The sequence below is a fragment of the Trichomonas vaginalis genome, chromosome V (genome assembly GCF_026262505.1).
Source record: "Trichomonas vaginalis G3 chromosome V, whole genome shotgun sequence".
NCBI classification, from domain to species: domain Eukaryota; phylum Parabasalia; order Trichomonadida; family Trichomonadidae; genus Trichomonas; species Trichomonas vaginalis.
This window is the reverse complement of record NC_067207.1, coordinates 27,552,400-27,576,836: the sequence shown is the minus strand read 5'-3', so window position 1 is coordinate 27,576,836 and position 24,437 is coordinate 27,552,400. Positions and strand designations below refer to the sequence as shown.

Below are 24,437 nucleotides of genomic sequence, written 5' to 3'. Positions count from 1 at the left end.
GATTAATGATAAAAAGGAAAATATCTTATAAAATATCGTGATAAGTGACATAATCATATATATAATCAAAATATGACCTATAAATTGAAAAATATTAAATTTTGCAAATAAAGATATTTACAAACAAAGATAGGAATAACTCTACTTTTCAATAAGGTTTGTGAGTGTGTTCCTGAATGAGTAAAACATTAAGGAACTTCTCCAACCTTCGAGATCTTCGTGGGAATCAGCAAACAAAACAAGAGATTGCTTATCAGAAGGCATTCTCTTTCCTTTCTCTATATCAAAGACAATATTCTCTTCATGCTTCCCAACTAACATGAAAGAATTTGGATCCTTTTCTTTTGGAGCCGGAGCAATGAAAATGAGCTTATCTATTTCGACTCCTCCGAAATACTGATCAGGTGTATCTTCTAAAGCGTAAACAAGAACGTCATTTGTGATTCTAAAATGCCTTCTTTTCATTTTTCGCATAACATGGGATCTTATTGACAAAATACCTTGATGCTCACAATTTGGAGGATATCTGGGATCACAAAATGTGAAGTATAAAGGAATAATTCGCTTAGTTAACTCTTGATATAATAATTCTAGTGTAAGAGGCTTTAGTTTGGAAAAATTTCCTATCTGGTAGCATTTTTTTGTGAAATCAATTAAAGAAACATCGGAATTTGCTGACTTTAGCGATGAATAATAAACGCAAAGTTTAACAATCACTGAAACATCATGAGATGATATGATTGGATAGAATCCATTTTGATGTAGAACTCGTCCTGAGTATTTAAATATTGCTTTTAAGTATTTGGTTGAATTTGGCAATGCGATTCTTGAAAATAAAATGGAAACTGCATGTAGAAAGTCCATATATTCTATAATTGGAGCCAAAAAGAATGAATGAAGGAACTTTAATGGCAGCCTACGTGGAATAAATAAAATCTGACTGATTGCATGTGGCGAAATTTGACTGAAAAACAGTATTTTCCCAATCAGTATTGGGGATGGATCAATGCCACCGGAAGCAACAAGTTCATTGTAGTATTTGACAGGTTCCATATTGTAATTATACAAAGATTTGTCTGGAAAAAAAGGTGGAGAGAAGTCAATTGGAATAGTATATCTATCAAATTCTTGCCTTTGCTCCAAAAACAAAGGTCTGTCACCTTGCATTGGAATCAGATATACTTCAGATGACATTTAATAACATTGCCAAAATATATAATTTAATTGATCGTAATACTCAATAATATAGTAATTTCACTAATGGCAAAGACAAGTTGAAGTCATTTGAAAAACATCTTACAATCGACTATAATTCATACATCATTAACAATATAAACTCATAAATAAAAGTTTCCTCTAATAATTTCGGTTTTATATTTAAATTTTTCAAAAATTCAAATATTGCCCAACTTATTTTAGAAAGATATCATTATTAAAAGTTAAGTTATCAAAAATAATAAACATTTAGTTATAATAAACATAATAATTTTACAAATGAAAATTTGAAGTTATATATTGGAAAGTTTTCGAATTGCTTCAACCAATTTATGGAAATCTGCAGCTATGCTATCAATATCTTTTTCATTTGATTCTAAATTAGCGATTTCCTGCTGTAATGGCGCAATACTTCCTTTCCAATCGTTATAAACCTGATTGACATTCTTTGTTGTCTCAGGGTATAATATGACAGCTCTAGAAAGTCTCTCAGAGAAGAATTGGAGCCTTTCACAAGTAACTTTTAAGAAATTAAGCTTAGAACCAATTTCATTCACTGTTTTTTCGGAAATCTTGAAAGAGTTTAGTGAATTGGCATGAGATTCAATCCTTTCTGAGGTTGAAATCATTTGTAATTTAAATTGTTTGAATTGTTCTGCAACTTTCAAGTATTTTTCATCGGATTGGCATTTTTCGACCATAACTCTATCATGTTCTTCTTGTAATTCTTTAATTTCGGAATTATAATTTTGTATTTTTTCATTAATTTCGTTTATATCGGTATTTAATGATGTGATTGCGGAGACAATACGTGATGCTATGAGTATTGAAGGCATTTTCTGATCTAATGTACTGTAATATGGATTAGTCACGAATTCACAGATTACATCAATAGACATGTGCTGGAAATCATCGAGAGACAGGAAATCATCAAAATTATCGATATGCCTTGAAGCACATTTGAGTTTGAAAATGTTTTTCGAATCATCATTTTCAAATTTTGATTTTTCTAAAGCTTTTAGTAATATTCTAGGATCAGAAAGGAATAAACTATCATCCTTCTGTATTTCTTCGATATTTTCTACCAAGAATTTAAGTAGTTCGCTATTTTCATTTTCTAATACTTGGGAAGTGTTTTGTTCTAAACGTGAAATGATATTAGATATTGTAATAGGTTCATTTAGTGATTCCTGAACAGCTTCTTTAAGCGATGAGATTTTTAGTTCATCGCTTATTTTGTTCAAATAAAAATCATTTTCATATGAAATATTGATTTGATGACCGTGCAAAAATGAAATAACTAATGGGATCATCTCCTTTGGATCTTCAATTTCGAGTTTGATTTCATTATCAGCTGAATTTTGCAATTTTTCTTGAATTATTCCTGAAAAAATGCACATTACTTGCTTATTTGCTTTGTAGGTTTTAGATCCAATAATAATGGTTAGATCTCTTGGTAAGTTATCAAAATAGTTCGTAAGTTCCTCGGCAGAAAACATATTATTTTCCAAATTCACCGAGCTAGTGTCACTTTTAATCTTTGATATCACCTAAAAAAGATGGTAATTTGCTTGTTTATGTTATACTCTAATTATTACATCAATCCAAATTTTGACAATTTTCTTTATTTTTTTTTCGAATTTATGTTTCTGAACGTATCCTTAGATGGAAATGCATGGATAACATACTGGTGTGAAATAAACAGTTACTACCTTGATTTCTACAGCGTGAAAGAAAACACAGAAGAGCGCGAATTATTCTCAACAATTCATTTAGGCTTTGCAGAGTTCATTCCATCATCAAATAGTTCAAAACCGGATGTTATTGAAATAATTGGTACCCGACCTCCAATGCGCAACTTCAGACTTTATATTTATACATATGAAACTTTTAATCTCATAACTTTAATCAAAATTTGTAAAAAACAACGCGAACAATGGATTTCTCAACCGAAATACTTAAGAGATTGCTCAATTTCCGTGAAACCACATACTATTTTAGCACTCCGCCAAAAATGGAATGTTAATCAAGGAGAAGTATTAATCGAAAAGAAGACCACAGAGAAAATACGTTTTCAACTTACAGATATTGAAATTTTAGATCCAATAATAAATCCAGAATTACCATTTCATTTTAGATTCAGGACCAGAAAAATGGACGATATTGCTATACATAAATTACATTCAATAGATAATATGAGGGATTTATTCAATACAATCTTGACTAACTTACAATCAGCCTAATATCAGTATTAAGCAATATTATTATAATACTTTGTTTGTGTTTATTTGACTTTAAACATTTATATCCTTAAGATTCAAATTTCTTTTTTTGATAATCTTTTAAAATGAATGAATTTCATTGATTAGCTTATACATGATTAAAAAGAAAGTAAATCACAAGCAAAAAAAGCTTGACTTATCTTCAAATGAATAATTCCATCTTCAGTCAAGAAAAAAAATAAAAAAGAATTTTCCGACACGGGGAGTCGAACCCCGCTCCAGCGGATGAGAACCGCTTATCCTAACCGATGAACGATGTCGGATTCACATTTCTTAATTTTTAGTTTGGTTTATAACGTAACATAACCTATTCAATTCATATGGCCATTTGAAAATTCCAAACATGATTTCAACAAAAACTATTGATGAAACCAACACCAATAGTTCTGGCTTACTTCATTAAATCAGTTTATGTAAAAAGTTCATTTCTAACTCTCATTATCAAACATTTTTTTCTTGTGCTTCATTATTTCTAAACGTGACACAAAAAAGTGACCCATTGATTTTTAATTGGGATATGGGTGATTCTCCAGACGTTAAAGTAGCAGATTTAGCGAAAAGATGCGATCCAGCCATATCCGAAATGATCAAGAATATGGAAAATTCAAAGCCAGGTCATAAACGCGTATTCCAAAAATTACCAAATCATCTTCGAAGGAGAGCAATGAGCTATGATATCAAGAAAGTTCCAAAAAAGATGAGGAAATCAGTCGAAGAGCAAGTTGCCGGTGCAGCACAAGCGAAAGCTCGAAACAAACCTTCTGGTCGTGATCCAAATCAATTCAGAGCACATGGAAGGGAATTATGTAAGCACAGAAATGAGAAACACAAATGGCTTGAAACGCATTTATGGCATGCAAAACGTTTTCACATCAAAGATTTATGGGGATGGAAAATTCCTTATTCGCCAACAATGAAAGGAACACGATCAATGATACGACAGACATCAGAAACATCTACTCTCAGAGATATATCTTACACAAACATTATAGATATTAAAGGATCCCTTGAAACCATCAACGAACGCCTCCAATCAATGGTTGCACCAGACACATACATTGAGCCATCGTTACGTAGTCTTTTCGAATTAGACTTATACCCACCAAATAAATACCCAGAATGTGCAATCGGACCTGCACAGTTTTACAGGATATCTGGTGATCACTTGTGGTGCATTTGTCATCCACTTTTGACATCTGTTATTATTTCTTCTCTTGAAGGTCTCCAAGTCCGATCTTTAGAGGGAGAAATTAATATTTTCGAATTATTCGGACCAAAATCTACAGAAAACATTCTCAAAGCATTACCACCTAACAAAGAGAACTCAGAACAACTCGTTAATACGCTCTACTCCTTGAAAGGACCAGGAACAGTCCCTCCAGGATTTTCCATCTCATATATCTCATCGGATCCACGTTCTGTACCATCAGAATACACAAGAGAAGTCACAGGAACACCAGTAGATATATTCTCTCAACCAGATCTCGTTCAATCTCTTTCAGATTCGTCACTTTTCAATGGATGCAGCGAATGCCCAATTCCAAGCAACCAAAACTTCAATGCAGAGCGTGCAAAACTCCTCTTCCCTTCAGCAGATGGTCCAACAGGTAGATTACCGTTGATTTTAATTCAACGTGTCACTTTTTCAAAATTTGGCTCATCATGGATTATGATTCTTCCATTTGGAACAGGTGCCGCAGCATGGAGATCACTTGTAAAGACAGGTGCCAGGGCTATTGGACTTGAAGAATCAAGGTTGATCGAATTAGAATCGAATAAGTTCGCATTTCCACAGTCTAGACCAGAAACAGAGGAAGGATTCAAGGAATGGACAAGAGAAATGCTCGAACTCACAAAGGAAAACAACTCAAAACCTCCAGGAAAAAGAATTGACCTCTCATTCTTCGAATTTCCAACTCCTTTCTATTTAACAAAGGAACCAATAGACGATGCTTTTGCAAGAGTTAAGATTGTATGCTGCAGAAGAGGTTCTCCCTCAAGATTTGCAATCTTATATGTTCCTGAGAAAGAAGATATTGAATCAATCGGCAAAGTAATAGAATTGAAAGGAGAGAGAAAGAGAATTGGAGTTGTTTCTGATGGAAGAAACTCATTATTGGCTGGAAAAGGAAAGGGAATCGGGTTTGTAAACTCATTATCGTTCGAGGAACTTCCCTCTTCTTTTGACTTGAGTATAAATGTCGAGAAACCGAAAAATGGTGCCAGATTAGCTATGATGAAAGAACAAGGCTCTCAGTTTTATCACCATGTTTGGTTGTATTTAATTTAATGTTTTATACAAAACATTTTTATTATTATTATTTGTTTTTTGAACTGATACATGTTAATAAAATGTTGTTTAGGTCAGGTATGAGGGGCTTCCAGGGGCTGCGCCCCTTCTAGCCCTAAGAAATTTTGCCCAAGACCCAAGAGGAGGACCGAACCCCAGCCGACCAGCCGGTGACACTTTTTGTGTCGCTTTTCACAAATTATATATGTTTTCATGTTTTGTCACTTTTCTATCACTTTTCGGGTAAAAACATTTTTATTATTATATATAAATGAATTTTACAAAACCACCGTTACCGTTCTTTGGAAATAAGAGTAGATGTAAAGATATTATATTGAGAGAACTTAAGAAACTACCGAATGGTCTAACATTTGTAGATTTGTTCGGTGGAAGTTTCTATATATCCCATTTATGTCATACAATATTCCCAGACTCAAAGATTATATGCAATGACTTCGACAACTATATGGACCGTCTCAAACATATACCAGATACAAACAATATATTGAAAGAGTTAAAAGAAAAGATACCTATAGGTAAGATGGAACGTATACCATTAGATAACAAAAATATTGTGAGAGAGGTTTTGAAAAAAGCAGAATATATAGACTGGGATAGTATATCTGCTAGACTATTATATAGTGGTTCTATAAGAGTTCATGACATTGAAACACTTATGTCAAAAGTTTTATATCTTAACTATACAAATGTTTTCAAAGAGGACATAGAAAAATATATTGAGGGTATAGAGTTTGTGAGATGTCATTGGACAGAGTTGTATGAAAAATATAAAGACAAGGAAAATGTTTTCTTTATAGTGGACCCGCCGTTCTATAACACATGGGATTTTCAATACCAAGTAGACTGGACTTTGAGAGACTCTTTAGAAACTTTAGACGTTTTACATAACCATCCATGCTTTTACTTTACATCCGATAAAAGTGGTTTGGAAACCGTTATGAGATGGTTAGAGGACATACATGACTATGAGTTTAGATATGACAAGATAGAATATGAGAGAGGTCCTATAAACCGGAGAAAGTGTCATAACAAAGAAATTTTATTAGTAAGTAAATGTGGTTTGAAATAGGACTACTTGTTTTAGGTTTTTTCCATTGTGTCATTTATTTATTTGACGTGGCAGAAAAGTACAGAGAATATGAAGATGAACCAATGCCTGCAAATGTTCAGCATATGTACTCGTAAGAGATATTTTTATCTAATATTAAATGGACGCACAGAACTTAGCGAATGCACAGCAACCTGGACAACCAAACCCAGAGAATATTCCAAATGAAGTTAGAATACAAACTGCAATGGCAAACTATGGTCAAGTGCCAACAGATGTACAAATGCAAACTGCCATGTCAAATGACGCTGCGTTAGGTTTGCCACCATGGTATGCAAATATGAGATGGAAAGAGTTTTATACAAACCCTGAAGTGGGATATAAACAACTTTATGCAGATGACGCAAACACAGGAGTTGACCCAGAATATGTTTTCTACCAGAGGAGAAACAGAATGTATGAGCTCCAGTTAAAGAATGCTATGGAACTCAACAGGAAACGTAAGAGACTAGGCGGACATTAGATTTTTACATATAGTAAATGGGTTTCTTCAGTAGTATTGGAAACTTCTTTCGAAATGTTGGAAGAGGTATATGGAATGGAATAAAATCTGTCGGAAGAGGAATTTGGAACGGAGTCAAAAATATTGGTAAAAGAGTAGGTCAGTTCGTTGGTATTATACCTAAAGACCCTGAACCAGAAGAACAAGCTCCTGTTATACAACAGCCTGAACCTGCACCACAGTCTAGTTGGCAACCAAATCCAACACCTCAACCGTATTAAAAAATTATATTTTTACCGTTCGATAGTAGTTGTATATGAAACTAAGTTCTAAGTAAAACGCATGGTATAATGGAATTATTCTTTTTCTTCCATCTGTAGTAAACCATACTTGAAAGTCTGAAATACTTCCACTTGGTGGTTCGTATAACTTTGTAGGTTTTTCGTAAAAGTCATTTGCCAAGCATAAGAAAGAGTTTTGGGCGCCAGAAAATGAAGCATGAACAATAATAGCAGCTGGGTCGAAAACATTTTCATATGTTCCATTAGGGTTTTCGACTTCATAAAAGTCTGGGTGTACTGGATATGCTGCAGGCTGATTTAACATCCTCATAAATCTATACCATGCCAAGTTGTTATATTTTGTAGAAATATAAACGTTTTCTCCAAGGTCTTCTATTTTATTGATTTTAACAGTTGCATTTTTCCTGTCATAAATAATATCGAGATGGTACTCTCCCTCGTCAATGTTATACTGGTTTGCATATTCGATATAGATATCGTTTATTTTTTCTTGAAAAGCTTGAAGAGTTGTTTCTAAGTTTACAAGCAAACTAACTTGTAAAAGTTTTCCCTGTTCAAATTTCTCATACATACGTTTTTCTTTGTTATAGTATCGAACTTCAAAACCGACCGTAAATGGGAAACCATGTATGGCTTCTGAAATGAACTTCATTCTACGAAAGCCAATAGCTTTTGTGACAGATGGGTCTCTTAGCCATCTTAATGGGTAGTCAAAACGATAGCCTTCATGCTTTACGGTCTCTGTCTCAAACTTTTGACCGACATTAGTAAAAAGTTCATCTAATGGTTTAGTTGTAGCAACTCTTGAATTTTCTTTTCTATTGGAAGCATATTTTATCTAGAATAAAAATGTCAAATGAAACAGCGTCTATGAGAGAAATACAACACAACCGACAACTCATTATGCAAGCTCTAAATAAGAACACAACAAACTTTTCAAACTATTCTAAGATATCTGAGTCATTGAAAGAAGGAAACTTAAAACTGACATTAAACCCAATGACAGATGAGTTTCTGTTTCAAGACAAGAAGAACCATACTGTCTGTATAAATCCAACAAAAGGAACTTTAAACGAGAAACCTATAAATGAACTTCTTTTGAAAGCAGATGTTGACAACAAAGCTGACAAAGAATATGTAGACGATGCAATAGCAAAAGAAGAAGAAAGAGCTAACAATGCTTATGCAACAAAAGAACATACTCATCCTGAACTAGCAGACAAAACATATGTTGACAATAAAATGTCAAGTGAAGTGACAAGAGCTGAAAACGAATATTCTAAAAAGACTCATATACATTCTATATCTGAAATAACAGACTTACAAGAAACCTTAAACAGTAAAAGTGCCGTTGGACATACACATACCATTGCAAATATTACAAACTTACAAGAAACCTTAAACAGGAAAAGTGCCGTTGGACATACACATTCTATATCTGAAATAACAGACTTACAAGAAACCTTAAACAGGAAAAGTGCCGTTGGACATACACATTCTATATCTGAAATAACAGACTTACAAGAAACCTTAAACAGGAAAAGTGCCGTTGGACATACACATACCATTGCAAATATTACAAACTTACAAGAAACCTTAAACAGGAAAAGTGCCGTTGGACATACACATACCATTGCAAATATTACAAACTTACAAGAAACCTTAAACAGGAAAAGTGCCGTTGGACATACACATACCATTGCAAATATTACAAACTTACAAGAAACCTTAAACAGGAAAAGTGCCGTTGGACATACACATACCATTGCAAATATTACAAACTTACAAGAAACCTTAAACAGGAAAAGTGCCGTTGGACATACACATACATCTTCTGAAATAACAGACTTAAACGTTAGCCTTGAAAATAAAGCAGATAAAACATATGTCAATGAAATATACCAAAGTTTGATAGGAACAAAAAATATTGAAACTATTGTTGGTGACTTTTCTGTCAATGAAGAAAATAAATATTTTAGATGGCAGTTTGTACAGTCCTTAGAAAATGGTACACGGTATAAACTCATTCCGAAAAATAACAATGAAATGTATGTAAGCTATAAAAAGAATAATGGTACACAAGTTAAAGTTCCATTAGACAACAACTGCTACTTAAACTTATATGGAGACGAACAAAAGAAATATTTAAGAGTTTATGAAATGACAGATATGACATTGCCTGACCCAGCTCCAGCACCATATTATTATGACTATGGAGATGACGTCAGAACACCACATGTAGATGAACAAAAGCTAACATTATATTTAGATTATTATAGATATAAAAGATATAATGCAATAGAAAAAACGAGAATAGTATACTATTATGAAGATGACAGAAATAAATATTATAGTCAAGATTTTACCTACCCTGAAAACATAAGATTATATTATAAAAAATATTCTGACACAAACCAGAAGAAACCTGAAATAGTTGCACTATATTTTAAGTTCAAAAGAGACAATCCTATAATGTCTCATATGTTTGATTTAATGAACCCAGTAGGTTCTATTTATACATCTATGGAAGCAAGAGGTCCTCAAGTAATGTTTGGTGTTGGTGCATGGGAACAAATAGTCGACAGGTTTTTGTATTGTGCAAACTCTTCAAAGGAAACAGGTGGAAGTAAAACGATTTCAGGTGAAAATTTACCTGCACACAGTCACTACATAGATTTAAGTACATCTCAAGCAGGTTGGCATAAGCATAGATATTGGGATTGGTCAGGAATGACAAAAGGTAAAGGATATGATGTTAAAGACGACGTTAAGTTTGCTATAAATTGTTACTGGAGTGACACTCAGGGGAGAAGGAAACCATACACATTTCGTTTCAGGATATACGCAAACAACGGGACAAAGTAAGAATACATGCCACCTTACATGACAGTTTACGCATGGTATAGAATTGCTTAGTCGTCATTTTCAACTTCTTTAGCATATTCGTCAGGAGTTGTCTTATATTTGTTAGGAACTGTCTTTGAAAGTATACCACCTTGAACTTTGACAAGTTTGAAACGAGGTCTGACAATAGTAGTTTATCTTCTGCTTGCAGTGTGTACATTTTGCCATGTTTGCCTAAAACTTCATAATATTCTCTTGTATACTTTCTTCTATTTTTTACGAACACGAATGTGAGTACCTGTCGGGTTCCCATTGTTGTCATAGTCAATAGTATTTTCATATGGTCGCGTTTAGGTATTTCTATTTTTACTTTGTCACCTTTCTGAAGTTTGAAGCCCGGCATTCTTTCTTGTTTGTCTCTTTTGACTAAATTATTAAATATATAGTCTTTCTCTAAGTCAGGGTTGTTTTTCATTTCTTCGGGGGAGTGGTTTCCCAAACCTTTTTGTTTACGGTTATTGTAAATATTTAAAACTTGTCTCATCTTTGCCATGGAGAAGTGTCTATATTTGTCGTCATATGACATTTCATTTGCTTCACCACCTTGTGGTTGGTTTAAGTCTCTTAACATTTTTATACAACCGTCAATGCACCAAGAGCAGAATGGTTTTGGTCGACAATGAAATATTGGTTTACATTTTTGAACGCAGATAGTTTTTTACATCATCTGATTTGAAAGAACTTTCACAGTCAGATGTCAGTTTTGTTGGATGGTATTTGTCAACGAATATTGTCAAAGCAGTTTTCACATCTAAAATATTTTTGGACCATAATGGTATGGCTTCACAGTATCTTGTGTTTTGACCAACAAATATTAGCCAGTATGGTGGTCCATCTGTTCTAACTCTCGGAATGTTTTCCAAGATATCCATAAACCAAGCATTTGGGTTGAACTAAAGATTTTTACCATGAGTGCTTTCTTTGTCGCTTTAGAAACATAGGGGTTCTTGTTTGGATTCGTCATTTTTTAACCATAAGAAATGGGTTTATTTGGCGCATTAGCAGGAGTTGCATCCAGATTTTTACCCGCAGTGGGAACAATAGCCAGAGGTGCATTTGGAATTGGAAGGAAGATTTTGAGTACATTAGGTATACTTAAAGAGAAAGCACAACCTATTATACAAACTGTACAGAAAGGTTGGGATGTAGCACGAGATGCAACAAATCTTATTCCAAATCCTGAAACAAGAGGAAAAGTTCAAGGATGGATGGACAATGTAGGAAGACAAGCAGGAAACTATTATAACAAAGCAAATGACTACTATAACCAAGCAGGACACTATATGGACCAAGGTGAAAGATTCTTTAACAGAGGATATAACCAGCACAACAATGGGTAAACAATAACCAACCTCAACCGCCTCAAACGTGGGGAATGTAAAGTTTTTACTGAGATGAAATGAACAATACAGCATTGAGACAAATGGGTTCAAGATGGATTTGTCGACTTCCAGCATTACACCACGTGTTTGTCAAGTTCTCCTATACCTCAGGAATTTTAGACCGACTTAAAAAACCTAAACAACCAGTTGAAAACAAACCAAAACTAAAATTTTTTACTGAGATGAAATGACCGAAGAAGTTGAAACGGTAGATTTGACACCACAAACAAAAGTTCAGAACCATTGTCAAAACCTGTCAAAGAACTTACAGATGAAGAGAAAAATTCAATAATAGAAAGTGCCAGGTCTGGAAATACAAACCCTAACTACAAAGTCACTTTTCAAAATGGAACGGCTAGTATCTCAAAAAAGAAACAGACTCTCAACAAATAAAATATTGAAGTCTGAAGGAGCTTTCGAGACAACAGATGGAAAAGTTTACTTCACTGACCAACAGTTCATTATAGAACATCTCATTGACTTAGAGTCGAAATATTCTAAACTTTACAACAAACACAAAAAGTTGAAAGGAAAACAAAAACAAATGGCATATGATATTTATGAAGATGTTGACGACACAACTGTTCCTGCAAGTGAAGTAAAGTCAGAGAAACCGAAAAGTGACGAAAAACCGATAGAAGAAGAAAACCAAAAACTGAAGATAAACCAAAACCAAAGTTTAGTTTGGAAACTAAACCAAGTCAACCTTCATTAGCTGGTATGGGTTGGCGTCAAAGACTTATGGCAGCAGGCGTTATGTAAAGTAAAGAAAAAATATTTTTTTATTTTATAAAAATGCCCCATATAGAATGGATAGAAAAATCTGCTAGAATAAAAGCAGAGTTGCAAAGATATGGTTGGAGAGTTTCGAAGAATTTTAAAATATAGGAAGGAAGACCCATAAAAGTCTATGACAAACTGGCTGGTCTGACCTACGAAATGATTTGGAAACAGCACGTGCCAATTATCCAAACAGACTAGAGAGGTTAGAAGAAGAACGTCTTATGGACATGCCTTTCGATGTTAGTGAACCTCAAGTTGAAGGAAACTTGTTGTTAGATGAGAAATATGAAATTCACTTGTGAGTCATTTGAAGTCAGAAACAAAAAGACAAAAAAGAGTTTTAAGCGAATGGGAGCGAAATGACGGATATGCTATTATGAAGATGGGTGGGAAACACTATCTTAAACATGTTGTCATTGCAACTCATTTTTATACTGAATCCTAACAATTTACCTTTTGTAGACCATATAAACCATATAAGAAACGACAATAGACTTGAAAACTTACGTTGGGGCACTCGTTCTAAAACAATAAGAACAAAGGCAAATTTGGAGATATTGTATTCGAATTGTCGACGAACTAGAAGATGAAACAATTGAAATTACAGACTATGGCAAGCATACGTTTGAGTTTTACTACTATAGCGAAGAACAAGACTCTTTTACTTTTATACCGGCGTAAACGATAGGAAATTACAAGTATATTTTACTAAGGCGGGCTATGCTTATGTAAACACTAGAGATACAGATGGAAAATACGTTCAAATACTTCTTAACAAATTCAAGAAGCTATATGGCATACCATCTTTAAAACAATATATTTTACATATATTAAATGCTTCAGGTTGAAAAACAAAGAACAAAAAGTAGCAGATACAAAACCGTTAGACTATATCTTTACAAATGCTGTAGGACTATTTCAGATGAAGAAATTTCATCCCGAACATACAGGTTTGACTATCCAATTCGTTGGCTTCAAAGTCCTCAGATGCAAAGGCAATAGGATTTAGAAGAGTTTTGTTTTCAAATAGAACTAACGCATTTACGTTCGCAGTATATTTTCATGGGCAGTATAAAGGTTCTGATGGTCTAATAGACAAATTTGACGAAATGAGAATCTTTACAGTGCGTTCAGACGAAAGTCTTGAGAAAACTCTAAATGACTTTCAAACTCAAATGAACAAATATTATTGGAATTCAAAAAAAAATACAACTCTTTACTAAATGGAACATACTATCTGAAACTAGAATATGACAAGATGAACTCCACCGTTTCATTTCAAAAGATTGAAATTACCCTCCAAGAGATACAGAGTTTTTATTTTGGAAAGTAGACAAAACGTTCTTGGGCACAATTTCTTCGGTTACTAAACCAGAACGAACCATTACCACCAGATGGTCCATTTAAATTTATACTTCCACCAGCAGATTTGACAGTTTATAGAAACGTGTTTGACCCTCAAAATGTTATGTGTCATGCAAGTTTCAGTTCAAGCAACAATAGTTTTCTATGTATTGGTAAGGACTTTTATGACTTTGCTTCTAAATTCTACGAACCACCTAGTAACAGTTTCTCTGACTTTCAAGTTTGGTTCACAACAAATGGTGTGCAACATATTATTCCATTGTACTATGACTTTTATCTCGAATTGTCTTTCATATATAACTACGGAAAAGTGCTGAAAAAGTATTGAAAAATACTTTTAGGGTAGCATGTTAGATCTAACACGTTTTCTAACCACTTTTCTAACATCGTAGAAAACTCATGAAAACAATTTATTTTAAAACTTTCACAAAAAACATAAAAAAATGTTTTTACTCTAAACGTTAAGGTTTACTGAACTGGTTGGATGTCGCCTTCTGAGGTTATGTAGAACGGCTGACCCGAGAAGTGGAACAGTGCTCTGAGAATTGTATAATTCGTGGAATTGGACTCCTCTGTTTGGTATTTTATCCAAGGACGTTTGTTTAGGAACTTAACAAGAGCTTCTCTTTTGGCGTCCTTTATGTCGTCGTAGGCTGTCCCGTCTGGTACCTCAATTGGAATTCCGGTTTCAATCTCGAGCTGAAGTGTAGACCTTCCAGAAATAGTGGTGAACTTGACCTTGGGCTTCATGACCTTGCGCAAGTAGTCTTTTACGCAGTCGTTAATTTAAATTAGGTAAACTGCCTCGTCAAATCCTTCTGGCATTCCGAGTCCTTCCTTCCGACAGAAAGTTTTTCCTTCCAACAGAAAAGTTTTTCCTTTCCGACAGGAAAAGTTTTTCCTTCGACAGAAAAATTTTTCCGACGACAAGAAAAATTTTCGAGTTGTCCGTCCGTAAACCATTCAAATTTTCGAAAAATTAGGAACTTTTTGTCGAAATTCAGAAAAAATTTTTCCTTCCGAACAGAAAAATTTTTCCTTCCGACAGAAAAAATTTTTCCTATCACGAAAAAAGTTTTTTCCTTCCAACAGGAAAGTTTTTCCTTTCCAACAGGAAAAGTGTTTTCCTTCAACAGAAAGTTTTTCCTTCCGACAGGACACAAACGAATTGCCGATGTCCCACCAACCGAGTCCTTTCCCAAACCAGAGGAAATAAAGAACCACAACAGTCTCCTCAGCAACCTCAGTTCCAGCAAGTACCTCCGAATTTCTACAATTTCCACCTCAAGGTTACTACCACCCACAAGGCTTCCGAATACCCTCCTCTGCCTATGCCTTACTTCCCAACTTGATGTTCCAGCAAGCTCCACCCCAGCAATTCCAATCTCAATCAAATCGAAGAGAGACCAAGAGTTTCGAAGAAGGTTCTGAACGCTTACGCAAAGAGTATTGCACAGCCCCTATGAGAGAAAGTTGTTCCGGACCAAAATATAATTTATGTTAACATGTTAATCTAACCTGTTTTCTAACACTGTTTTCTACCCTCTGAATTTGTCAAGACTCTTCGTAAATGTTTTGTCAAGACTTCTTTCGTAATGGTGTAAAGGACCCAAAAATATAATTTAGGGTAGAAGGTTAGATCTAACACTGTTTCTAACTCTTTTCTACCTCTTGAATTTGTCAAGATCTTCGTAAATGTTTTGTCAAGACTTCTTCGTAAGTTTTGTGTCAAGGACTTCATCGTAATGAATGTAAAGGACCCAAAAATATAATTTAGGGTAGAAGGTTAGAATCTCACCTGTTTTTTCACCTCTTTTTTACCTTGATTTCATAATTTTCATGGATTTCCTTAAGATAGAAAATAAAGTAGTTGATTTTCATTTATTCTTCATTTTTTTGTATAAAGACTATTTCAGGGATTTTTTGAAGTGCAACGTTCACTTGTAAAAATAACATGTATAATGAAAAAAAGTGTCATTTTTTGTATTTTTGTATGAAAAGACTATGATTAGGAGATTTTTTTTGACGAAGTGCAAACTTCACTTCGTCAAAATAACAGTTATCTAATGAAAAAGTGTCATTTTTTATTTTTTGTTTTGACGGAATGTCGAGTAGAAGGTTAGATCTAAAACGTTTTAACACGGTTTCTACCCTCTTGAATTTCTGATTTCGTAATTTGTCGACTTCTCGAAAGTTGTCAAGACTTCTTCGTACATTTTTGTCAAGACTCTCTTATAATGGTGTAAGGACCAAAATATAATTTAGAGGTAGCGAAGTTAGATCTAACTGTTTTCTACACTGTTTCTACCCTCTTGAATTTGTCATGACTTCTTCGTAAATGTTTTGTCATGACTTCTTCGTAAATGTTTTGTCAAACTTTTTCGTAAATGTTTTGTCAAGATTCTTCATCGTAATGAGCTGTAAGACCCAAAAATATAATTTAGGGTAGAAGGTTAGATCTAACTGTTTTTAACCTGTTTTTACCCTTTGAATTTTCATGACATCTTACGAAGTTTGTCAAGACTTCTTTCGTAAATGTTTTCTAACCTCATTTTTCTACCCTCTTGAATTTCATGAATTCTTCTGTACATGCTTTGTCAACATGACTTTTTCGTAAATGTTTTGTCAAGACTTTTTCGTATGATGTAAAGACCCAAAATATAATTTAGGGTAGAAGGTTAGATCTAACCGTTTTTCTAACCTATTTCTACCCTCTTGAATTTTTCATGTATTTCCCGAATAAAAAATAAAAGTTAGTTTTATTTTTTTATTTTTTTATTTTTTGTATAAAGAACAGAATGTCATGTCGAAGCAAAACAATTCAAACAACAGCACCAACTCGTTAGTCATGAATCCAACATCTATGTTGGTAATATGAAAAGCTTCATTCCTTCTTCCATATACTTTTGACAACCAGAAATCAGAAGATAAAGCAAGAACTTTTACATGTAATTTAGACTGTAGTGCGGAAAGATGACAAAATGAACAGTATCTTTATGAAAGGAGAGGACATTTATTGACCATTTGGCCTAACTACCTGAAATCCAACAACAAACATAACTATTCCTGAATTCGAGAAATTGAAGTGAACCAACGACTCAGTAAGAATAAAGAAGTTCATACGAAGGTAAACTATGAGTTTCTAGATTTCATTGCAACCATAAGGTTATGGCAAAAATTGCGACATGTATATAAGAATGTTTCTGACTATATATAATCTGAAGAATTTAAGACCTTACGACAACTTTGTTTCGTATGTTGTGAGTGATATGGCAGATAAGAGATAAAGATAAAAGATGTAAATATGGAAAAACAAATAAACCCGCTAGTTTGGATGAAGAGAGCAATTGACGCCTTAGTTGTTTTAGCAGGTAAGGTTTCAGAATTATAACGCAAAATGAACCGCAAATGTTCTAAATGTTAAGCAGCAATGAGGAAATATAACTACTCCGTCAAAGTAGAAACGAATGAGAAACGACTATGCAGACTTAAAGAAAGAAGCAGAAAAACAGCAGAAATAAAATGGACCTGTTAGCATTTCTGAACAAAAAATCTATCCAATGCTTACGATTTCCTTCTATCTGACGTCAAGAGAGAATTATAAAGAAACCTTCGCATAGTTAAAACATTCGATATTCTCAGCGAGAAATAGAAGCTTACAAAACTGTTTTAGAGTCTCACAATTCATAACGTTTACCATTAAAACCTTATAAAATAACTGGGGTAGAAAAGAGGTTAAAAACAGGTTAGATCGAGACCTTCTAACTATCCCTTTCGCGTGAGTTGAGACGCTCCCGCCGCCCACTCTCACTTCTCTCTTAAGGCGTGTTCCAAACGTGAGTATTCACAAAAATTTAATTAAAAATACGCTTTACAGTGCAAACGCTTATAAAATAACTGCGAGTTAAAATACAGGTTGAGAAACAGATTAGATCCTAACTCTCTTAACAGACTTTTGCTGAAAAATGACCAAATTCATGATTTGTGTGTTTTAAACATGTTAGGGGAAATAGGAAAAACAGTGAGAAACCAGAGTTAGATCTAAACCTATCTACCCGACATTCTCGTAAATGAAAAATTGAAAAAAATAACTGTTTCATTATATAAACTGTTATTTTTGACAATGTCATACCTTCACTTCAGTCAAAAAACTCCACTGATCATGTCATTTACATTACCAAAAATTAAATAAATAATAACTACTTATTTTTATTTCGGGAAATTCCATGAAATAATCACGGGGTAGGAAACAGGTAGAAAACGCTTAGATTAACCTCGTCACCCTAAATATTAATTTTTGTCTGATTTCACGTGCTCTTACGATGAAGAATTGACAAAAGATTCACGTTCTGTTGACAAAACATTTACGAAAGTCTTGAAAACATATACGCATTGCACAATCATTAAAATTCCATGTGAGAAAAATAGAAAACCATGTTGAATACCATCTATCCCTAATATATTTTTGCTCTGATTTACGGCTCTCTACGAAGAGTCTTGACAAAAATTGATGAAAAATCATGAAATTCACGAGGTAGAAAAGTTAGAAGACAGGTTAATAACCTTCTCCTAAATATATTTGCTGATTCATCACAAAAAATTGGAGTAATTGAATGCTAATTCTTCCTCTGAAATGAAGAGAGATTCCTTTGAAACTGTGAAGAATTGATAGAGTACTTGTCCCATAAACTCGATTTGAATCTTTTACTCAACAGAAGCATTAATCACTCATATTATTTTTTTTATTTTTTATTGTATGTAAGGACAGATATGTCAACAACAGAGAACAACACTTATCACTTGAACTATAATGACAGAATATAGTGGGTCTTCAGTTTAACACAGAAACATCCGTCATCATTCGTTCGGTCCAAAACAATTACCAAATGCAGTTATTTTGACAGCATGTTATGCTCACAATTACAAAACTACATACGATGTCAAAACCAAGCACACAAAACTTTTTATCCGTGAAATTCTACTAGGACGACTTTTTCGGTCTTGCATTAAAACACATGAAATCGTAAAATTTGCCAAATGTTTGGGTTATGTACATTAGACTTCTTGGTAAATCTGTTCAATGTGGCTTCGCCTCTTATGCATGCATGTTTACTCATTTCTTGACGAAATCATAAAAAGGAGAGATGAAAAGAATCAACAAAAGAGAAGTCATTGAATCAAAGAAAACATTCAGAAAGATACCGTTCCGTACCAAAACAAGAAAGACTATTAATGATTTATACTGAAGATATGAATGAATAGATAAGATAATGGTATTGTGCATTATTCAGAAGAAACAATCAAAGCTTTTATCACCTTGCTTAAGATTCAAATCGACAGAACGTATTTTCATCGCGAAACTTACCCCGTATTCAATGACCAAATGAAGATTAAAAAATAGTTCAAGATTACTTACCTCAACACAACCTATGATATAAAGTGCTACTAATTCTAACATTCAAGAAGACTACCCCTACTGAATAGAAAATAAAGAGTATTTTGACACTTCAAACAAAGCAGAGTAAATGAACTCTTATTTCAGTTGACTTTTGTACAATTGAACTTGTTGGCGTCTGATAATGAATTCTGAAAAAGTATGAGGGTCTTGTTGACTTTCTACTCTCCATTAATTCATTTGTCAAACATACCTGCCATGGATTCTACTATCCATGAAAGTCTCATGAAATCTCTCGGACAATCGGTGAAAGTGATATATCATAATATTCTCTTTAATCTACTTAAAACTCTTGTGTCGTACACAAATCGACAATGTTAAAGTGTCTGAGCTTCTTAAGAATTCACACCATATCTGTTTCTCTATTCTTTAACCAAAGGATGAGACAAAGATCATCTAAGATAAGAAGACATCTATGAGGTGTCTTTCCAATCGAAGATTGCAATTCTTCGAAATGTATTCTATCTCTTTCTGTTTTTCTGAAGTGTTTCTTCTCTAATATTTCTGCATTCCTCATTTGCTTTAAACTTAGAATTATATCATTTATAGCATAATATACTTCAAAACTCTTTCTGGTACTTCTTATCCAATCTAACAATCAGTATCCTTATACAATACTAACTTAGACTTCTTTATAATATCTTTGAACATAACGTCTTTGATCGAATTGACCAGAAGTACTAAACAAATGACTACTAACTTCTAGATGGGTTTCCCTCATCTAGTTTTTTGTGTGCAGCCATTTTATAGATAAGTAAAGTCTTACCCGACCAGGCGCAATTAGACTGTATATACATTCTGAGCAAATAAGAACTTGTCATGTATGTTATCTGAGGCATTTCAACTTCCTTGTTCTTGTTTAAAACATTCTCAAATTTCTTGTCATGTCAGCAACTTTTTTCTAAATATTTTTAGAAAAAATTAAAATTTTTATCTTTTAGAAATGTCTAGCATTTCGCTATCTATATTTCGAGACAAGCTTTTGAAGCAAAACATCTGTCGACATAATCTTACATATGTAAACAAGAAGGTGAATTGTTCTAAGTTCTGTTTCTGGAATATGACAAGAACATTAAAATTAGCAGAGAGTCTTTAATTTTTCAATGCATGTTGACAGAATGACCCTTGAGAAGATGAAGTCCAACAAAAGTTCTTAGAATGCAAAGAAGACACATGCCTTTTCTGAAAGGATTGAAATAGAAACAGAATAGATAGAGTATTAAAGGACAAACTTTACAAAATATTTGCGAAATTTGATAACTCCACCAGAAAGAAGAAGAGAGAAGAAAAAAAGAAGTGAAAGAGAAGAAGACACAGAGCCATTCAGAGAAAAAGAAATTGACATGTAAAAATAAAATTTTATTTTTAGAACATTTGGTTCAATGTCAATGTTCTCTTCCTTTAGGGCAATACATGGCTTAGACTAAATTTTTTACCAATTTACCTTGAACTTAACTTCTTAGAATCTCTAATATTCATAGTCGTCTGCTTTTTTGGTTCATAAGGTATAACAAGTTGTATGCTTTGCTTCTTTAAGGTTTGAACCTTTGTTCAAAATTTCTTTGACTCTTAACAAACCTTCTATGTCTAAGTCTTCAAATTTCGCACCTTTTAGTCACATAGCAAACTTAACTGGTTCGAGTGTTCCAAACTTTGTAATGAGACTTTTCCAAAATGGATGAAGTAAACATTCAAATAATGCGAATGGGTCTAGTTTTTCTTAAGTCTGATATCTACTTTACTGAGATGAATTTCGCATCTTTTCTATCGGATAAAAAAGATATTTTTTTTAAATTTACTCAGAAAAATTTTTCTTTGTATATTACACCATTCTGAACATCTAAAAGACTTTTGACATTTGCCAAGAATTGTTTAGAAGCTGCCATTATAACATATTTTGACAATATTGTTTTACATCGTAATACTTTCATTAAGACACAAAAGTCAGTTTATCTAAAAACGTTCATATACACTCTGTTTGCTTCTAAACAATTTGTTCTTCGGGATGTGGATTTGTCTTGGATGAACTTGAAATCTAATGTCATGAATATTGAGAACAAGTGGTTGTAAAAATAGGTCAAAGTTCTGCTAAGTCGTCAATATATCTGTATCTTGCATATGAGTCTGACTTCTGACAACTAATATCTTCTGTCAGAACTTTCTAACTTCATCGGAACACTGTTTGAAACCATAATGAATTTGCAACATTTTCACCAACTCTTTGTCTTTTATATTCTTTCAAACAACTCTTTGTCTGTTATAAGACTCTTCAAAGCTGAGTTAAACTTTTGTTGTATCTATAATTTGAAGTTTCTTAAACTATAAGTTTCATATTCTCTATTGAGGTTAATATCCGCAATGTTTTCTAAGTTTGTCATATTCGGTTCGATATAACTCTCTAACAGTTTGCATAGATATCTGTAAAAGTGTTCTTTACCGTTTTGTTTTCCAATTATAATGAGAGCAGTTTCATTTTTAGCATGACTTTGGTGTAAGATGTTTGCAACACATAGATATACTCATACTCTTTCGTTCCATTGATATAATTTCTTTGACATGGTCTAACAAGCTTCTATAATATTTCTTTCCATTCTACTTGTTCTATTTATATCAGTGAAGATAGAAGAGAGTTTGGAGGAGTGTATAGAACTTTATACACGAACTGAAAAATTTTTTTGACAATAAAGATATCCCAAGATCTAATCTTCATACCAACTTGTACGACTTTTATTTTCTTAAGTTTCTGTTTACATTCTTGTTCTGAAATATTCTGTGCTTTAGGTTGTTAAAGAATACATCCCATTCTTTCTACACAACATTCTGGGCAGAGTCGACATAAATGACTAAACGTTTCAAAATTCTCGACTCTTGTTATAGTCTCAAATGGACACATATTTCTGAATGTGGAAGTCATAAAATCTGAAACTCTATTCTGTACATTTTTATAAAAAAATAAAAAAAATTTATTTTTTATTCTTGAGCATTTGTTGCCTTGCATTTGTTGCATTTGTTGTTTTGAGCTATTTGTGTGAAGTTGTTCTTGTAGTACAATACTTTCAACAGTTGCATCTTCCAATTCGAAACTTTCTGCCGTCATTGACAAATACATAGGACATAAAAGTTTTACAGGAACAAAGTTTGCGTCAACGTAAGTAAGTTATATTGCAAAGTGTTTGAGTTTACTAAAGCGTGAAATCTGCATTCGAATGAACAATAGGCAACCAGCAGAGAAAGTGTTGTTTATACGCTGAAGTATCTTTTGGTCATTAGTAGTTTCTTTTCACATTCGATAAGCACTTTGAAACCTAGTTTAAACATATATTAAATGTGGCTAAATGTCAATGACATAAGATCCTGTTATGACACCTTTTCCTGTTATAGGAAACTGTGTAAAAACCAGATAATAATTTTGTATTATAGCTCATATCGTTATTATAAAACTCAGTCGGACATCAAAATAATGAAACTTGCTAGTATGCCACATGTTACATCCGTTTAAAGTATTAAATAAGTCAAAAAACCTGTTGTGTATATCTGAGTAAGTATCTTCAAAGAAGTATTTTTTACCATTCACACATATAAATCTTCTGTGTCAAAAGAGCAAACAGGCTTTAGTCGTCATTGTGTTTAAGTCAGTTTAACATGTCTCCTTGAGGACTTTGTAAGTTTGTTGTATTAGAATTATGACTCAGGTTTTTGATCGTAATAGTATAAAACTATGTCTCTGCCATTTACTAATATATTTAAAATTTTTCTGAAAGTGGAGAAGAACTTCATCTAAACTTTACATGGCGTTTCTTGGAAGTTCCTCTGTTAAGAAGTCAAATATTTTGTAAGACATAGAACTTTTCCTTTGTTACCGAACAAAAAAACAGGGTCTTTCATATCGTTCAAAAGTGTGTAAATCCTTTACATGAAAAATCTATATTGTTTTTCTTCAAACATCTTTCAAGAAAAGTTTTGACATTTTTACTTAGCAAAGTAAATTTAATGAAATGTTGTGGTCGTCAAAATATTTTTTTAACGTCTGGGAACTATATTTTAAGTTCAACGTTCACCTCCTTCATAACGTATATTTGTCAATGACATATATGAAACCCAGCAAGCAATGTCCGGGTTCTATTTCTTTGATGTTTATATCGTCTGCCTCTGTCAAATTTCAATAGTTCTTTCAAAACTTCATGAGGTAATGACATAGAGTTCACTTTTACAGGGTTGTGTTCGACCAAGTTTAACATATACAAAGCTTGACAAATCTTCTCCTGAGTTTAAGTTTGTCTTTCAAGTTGTTGGTAGTCGTTTCGAATCTGCAACAGAACTAAGTCTTGCTAACTTCAGGATATGTTGTTCTTTTCAGGAAATTTATACCATCTTCGTCTTCGTATTGGTTTCCCCACTTCAACATCTCTTCTTTGACATTACAAAACACTTTGACTGTTTGTTTGAGTTGGTGAATTTTATTCACATCTGCCACGCACTTAAACCTTTTGAAACACTTACGCTTTTATTTTTCGGAAATGACATTTTACTTAGAATAAAAAGATGACGTATTGGATTCTTATTGAATTGAAGCAAACAAAGTTTATACCACAACACATACAAATCATTGAATGAATAGTTCTTTAACAAACAATGGGAAAATGTTATAGAATAGCAGTCTTTGCAACCAAAATATTTTCATAAAGCAAAGAAGTTTGGTATAACGAAATGGTGAAAGTTCTTGAATACGACAAAAATAACAAACTTGACCATATACTAAAGGGAGTTTATAATACAATACTTATGTCAAACTGGCGTACTGTCAATATTTGACGGAGAGAAAGTCAGTTCAAGAACAACTTACTGACGCCTGCCAAATCTGCTCGATGGAAGCTGTCGTTATGCCAAT

At 33.3% G+C, this 24,437-nt stretch overlaps 7 protein-coding genes, 1 non-coding gene and 2 pseudogenes across 10 annotated transcripts, besides 1 other annotated feature; 5 read left to right on the top strand and 5 right to left on the bottom strand.

Annotated features, from left to right (window-relative positions):
* Positions 1-134: 134 nt before the first annotated feature.
* TVAGG3_0413560 (PH domain-like family) lies at positions 135-1,194 on the bottom strand (the record flags this gene model as incomplete). Its single annotated transcript, XM_001330619.1, has 1 exon — positions 142-1,194. One exon carries the CDS (start codon positions 1,192-1,194, stop codon positions 142-144), a length of 1,053 nt encoding a protein of 350 aa, XP_001330655.1.
* A 273-nt stretch (positions 1,195-1,467) lies between these two features.
* On the bottom strand, positions 1,468-2,731 carry TVAGG3_0413550 (Potassium Channel Kv1.1, Chain A domain-containing protein; the record flags this gene model as incomplete). The annotated part of the gene is made up of 1 exon (XM_001330618.1): positions 1,509-2,714. The coding sequence occupies one exon, from the start codon at positions 2,712-2,714 to the stop codon at positions 1,509-1,511; it is 1,206 nt and encodes a 401-aa protein (XP_001330654.1).
* Positions 2,732-2,858: 127 nt separating this feature from the next.
* TVAGG3_0413540 (uncharacterized protein) lies at positions 2,859-3,458 on the top strand (the record flags this gene model as incomplete). Its single annotated transcript, XM_001330617.1, has 1 exon — positions 2,859-3,458. The coding sequence occupies one exon, from the start codon at positions 2,859-2,861 to the stop codon at positions 3,456-3,458; it is 600 nt and encodes a 199-aa protein (XP_001330653.1).
* Positions 3,459-3,688: 230 nt separating this feature from the next.
* TVAGG3_0413530 lies at positions 3,689-3,760 on the bottom strand. Its single transcript has one exon. It is a non-coding gene; the product is annotated as a tRNA-Glu (tRNA).
* A 33-nt stretch (positions 3,761-3,793) lies between these two features.
* TVAGG3_0413520 (ribonuclease MRP protein) lies at positions 3,794-6,107 on the top strand (the record flags this gene model as incomplete). Its single annotated transcript, XM_001314647.1, has 1 exon — positions 4,015-5,787. The coding sequence occupies one exon, from the start codon at positions 4,015-4,017 to the stop codon at positions 5,785-5,787; it is 1,773 nt and encodes a 590-aa protein (XP_001314679.1).
* A 909-nt stretch (positions 6,108-7,016) lies between these two features.
* Positions 7,017-7,379, top strand: TVAGG3_0413510 (uncharacterized protein; the record flags this gene model as incomplete). Its single annotated transcript, XM_001314646.1, has 1 exon — positions 7,017-7,379. One exon carries the CDS (start codon positions 7,017-7,019, stop codon positions 7,377-7,379), a length of 363 nt encoding a protein of 120 aa, XP_001314678.1.
* A 17-nt stretch (positions 7,380-7,396) lies between these two features.
* On the top strand, positions 7,397-7,639 carry TVAGG3_0413500 (serine threonine-protein phosphatase family; the record flags this gene model as incomplete). Its single annotated transcript, XM_001314645.1, has 1 exon — positions 7,397-7,639. The coding sequence occupies one exon, from the start codon at positions 7,397-7,399 to the stop codon at positions 7,637-7,639; it is 243 nt and encodes an 80-aa protein (XP_001314677.1).
* Positions 7,640-7,643: 4 nt separating this feature from the next.
* TVAGG3_0413490 lies at positions 7,644-8,491 on the bottom strand (annotated as a pseudogene). The gene has a single exon. A coding segment is annotated over exon 1 (848 nt).
* Positions 8,492-8,944: 453 nt separating this feature from the next.
* Positions 8,945-24,437: part of a mobile genetic element that runs on past the window's edge.
* TVAGG3_0413480 (uncharacterized protein) lies at positions 10,573-11,135 on the bottom strand (the record flags this gene model as incomplete). The annotated part of the gene is made up of 1 exon (XM_051233187.1): positions 10,573-11,135. A coding segment is annotated over one exon (563 nt), but the record flags the coding sequence as incomplete, so codon positions are not given.
* On the top strand, positions 11,545-11,945 carry TVAGG3_0413470 (annotated as a pseudogene). Its single transcript has one exon. A coding segment is annotated over exon 1 (401 nt).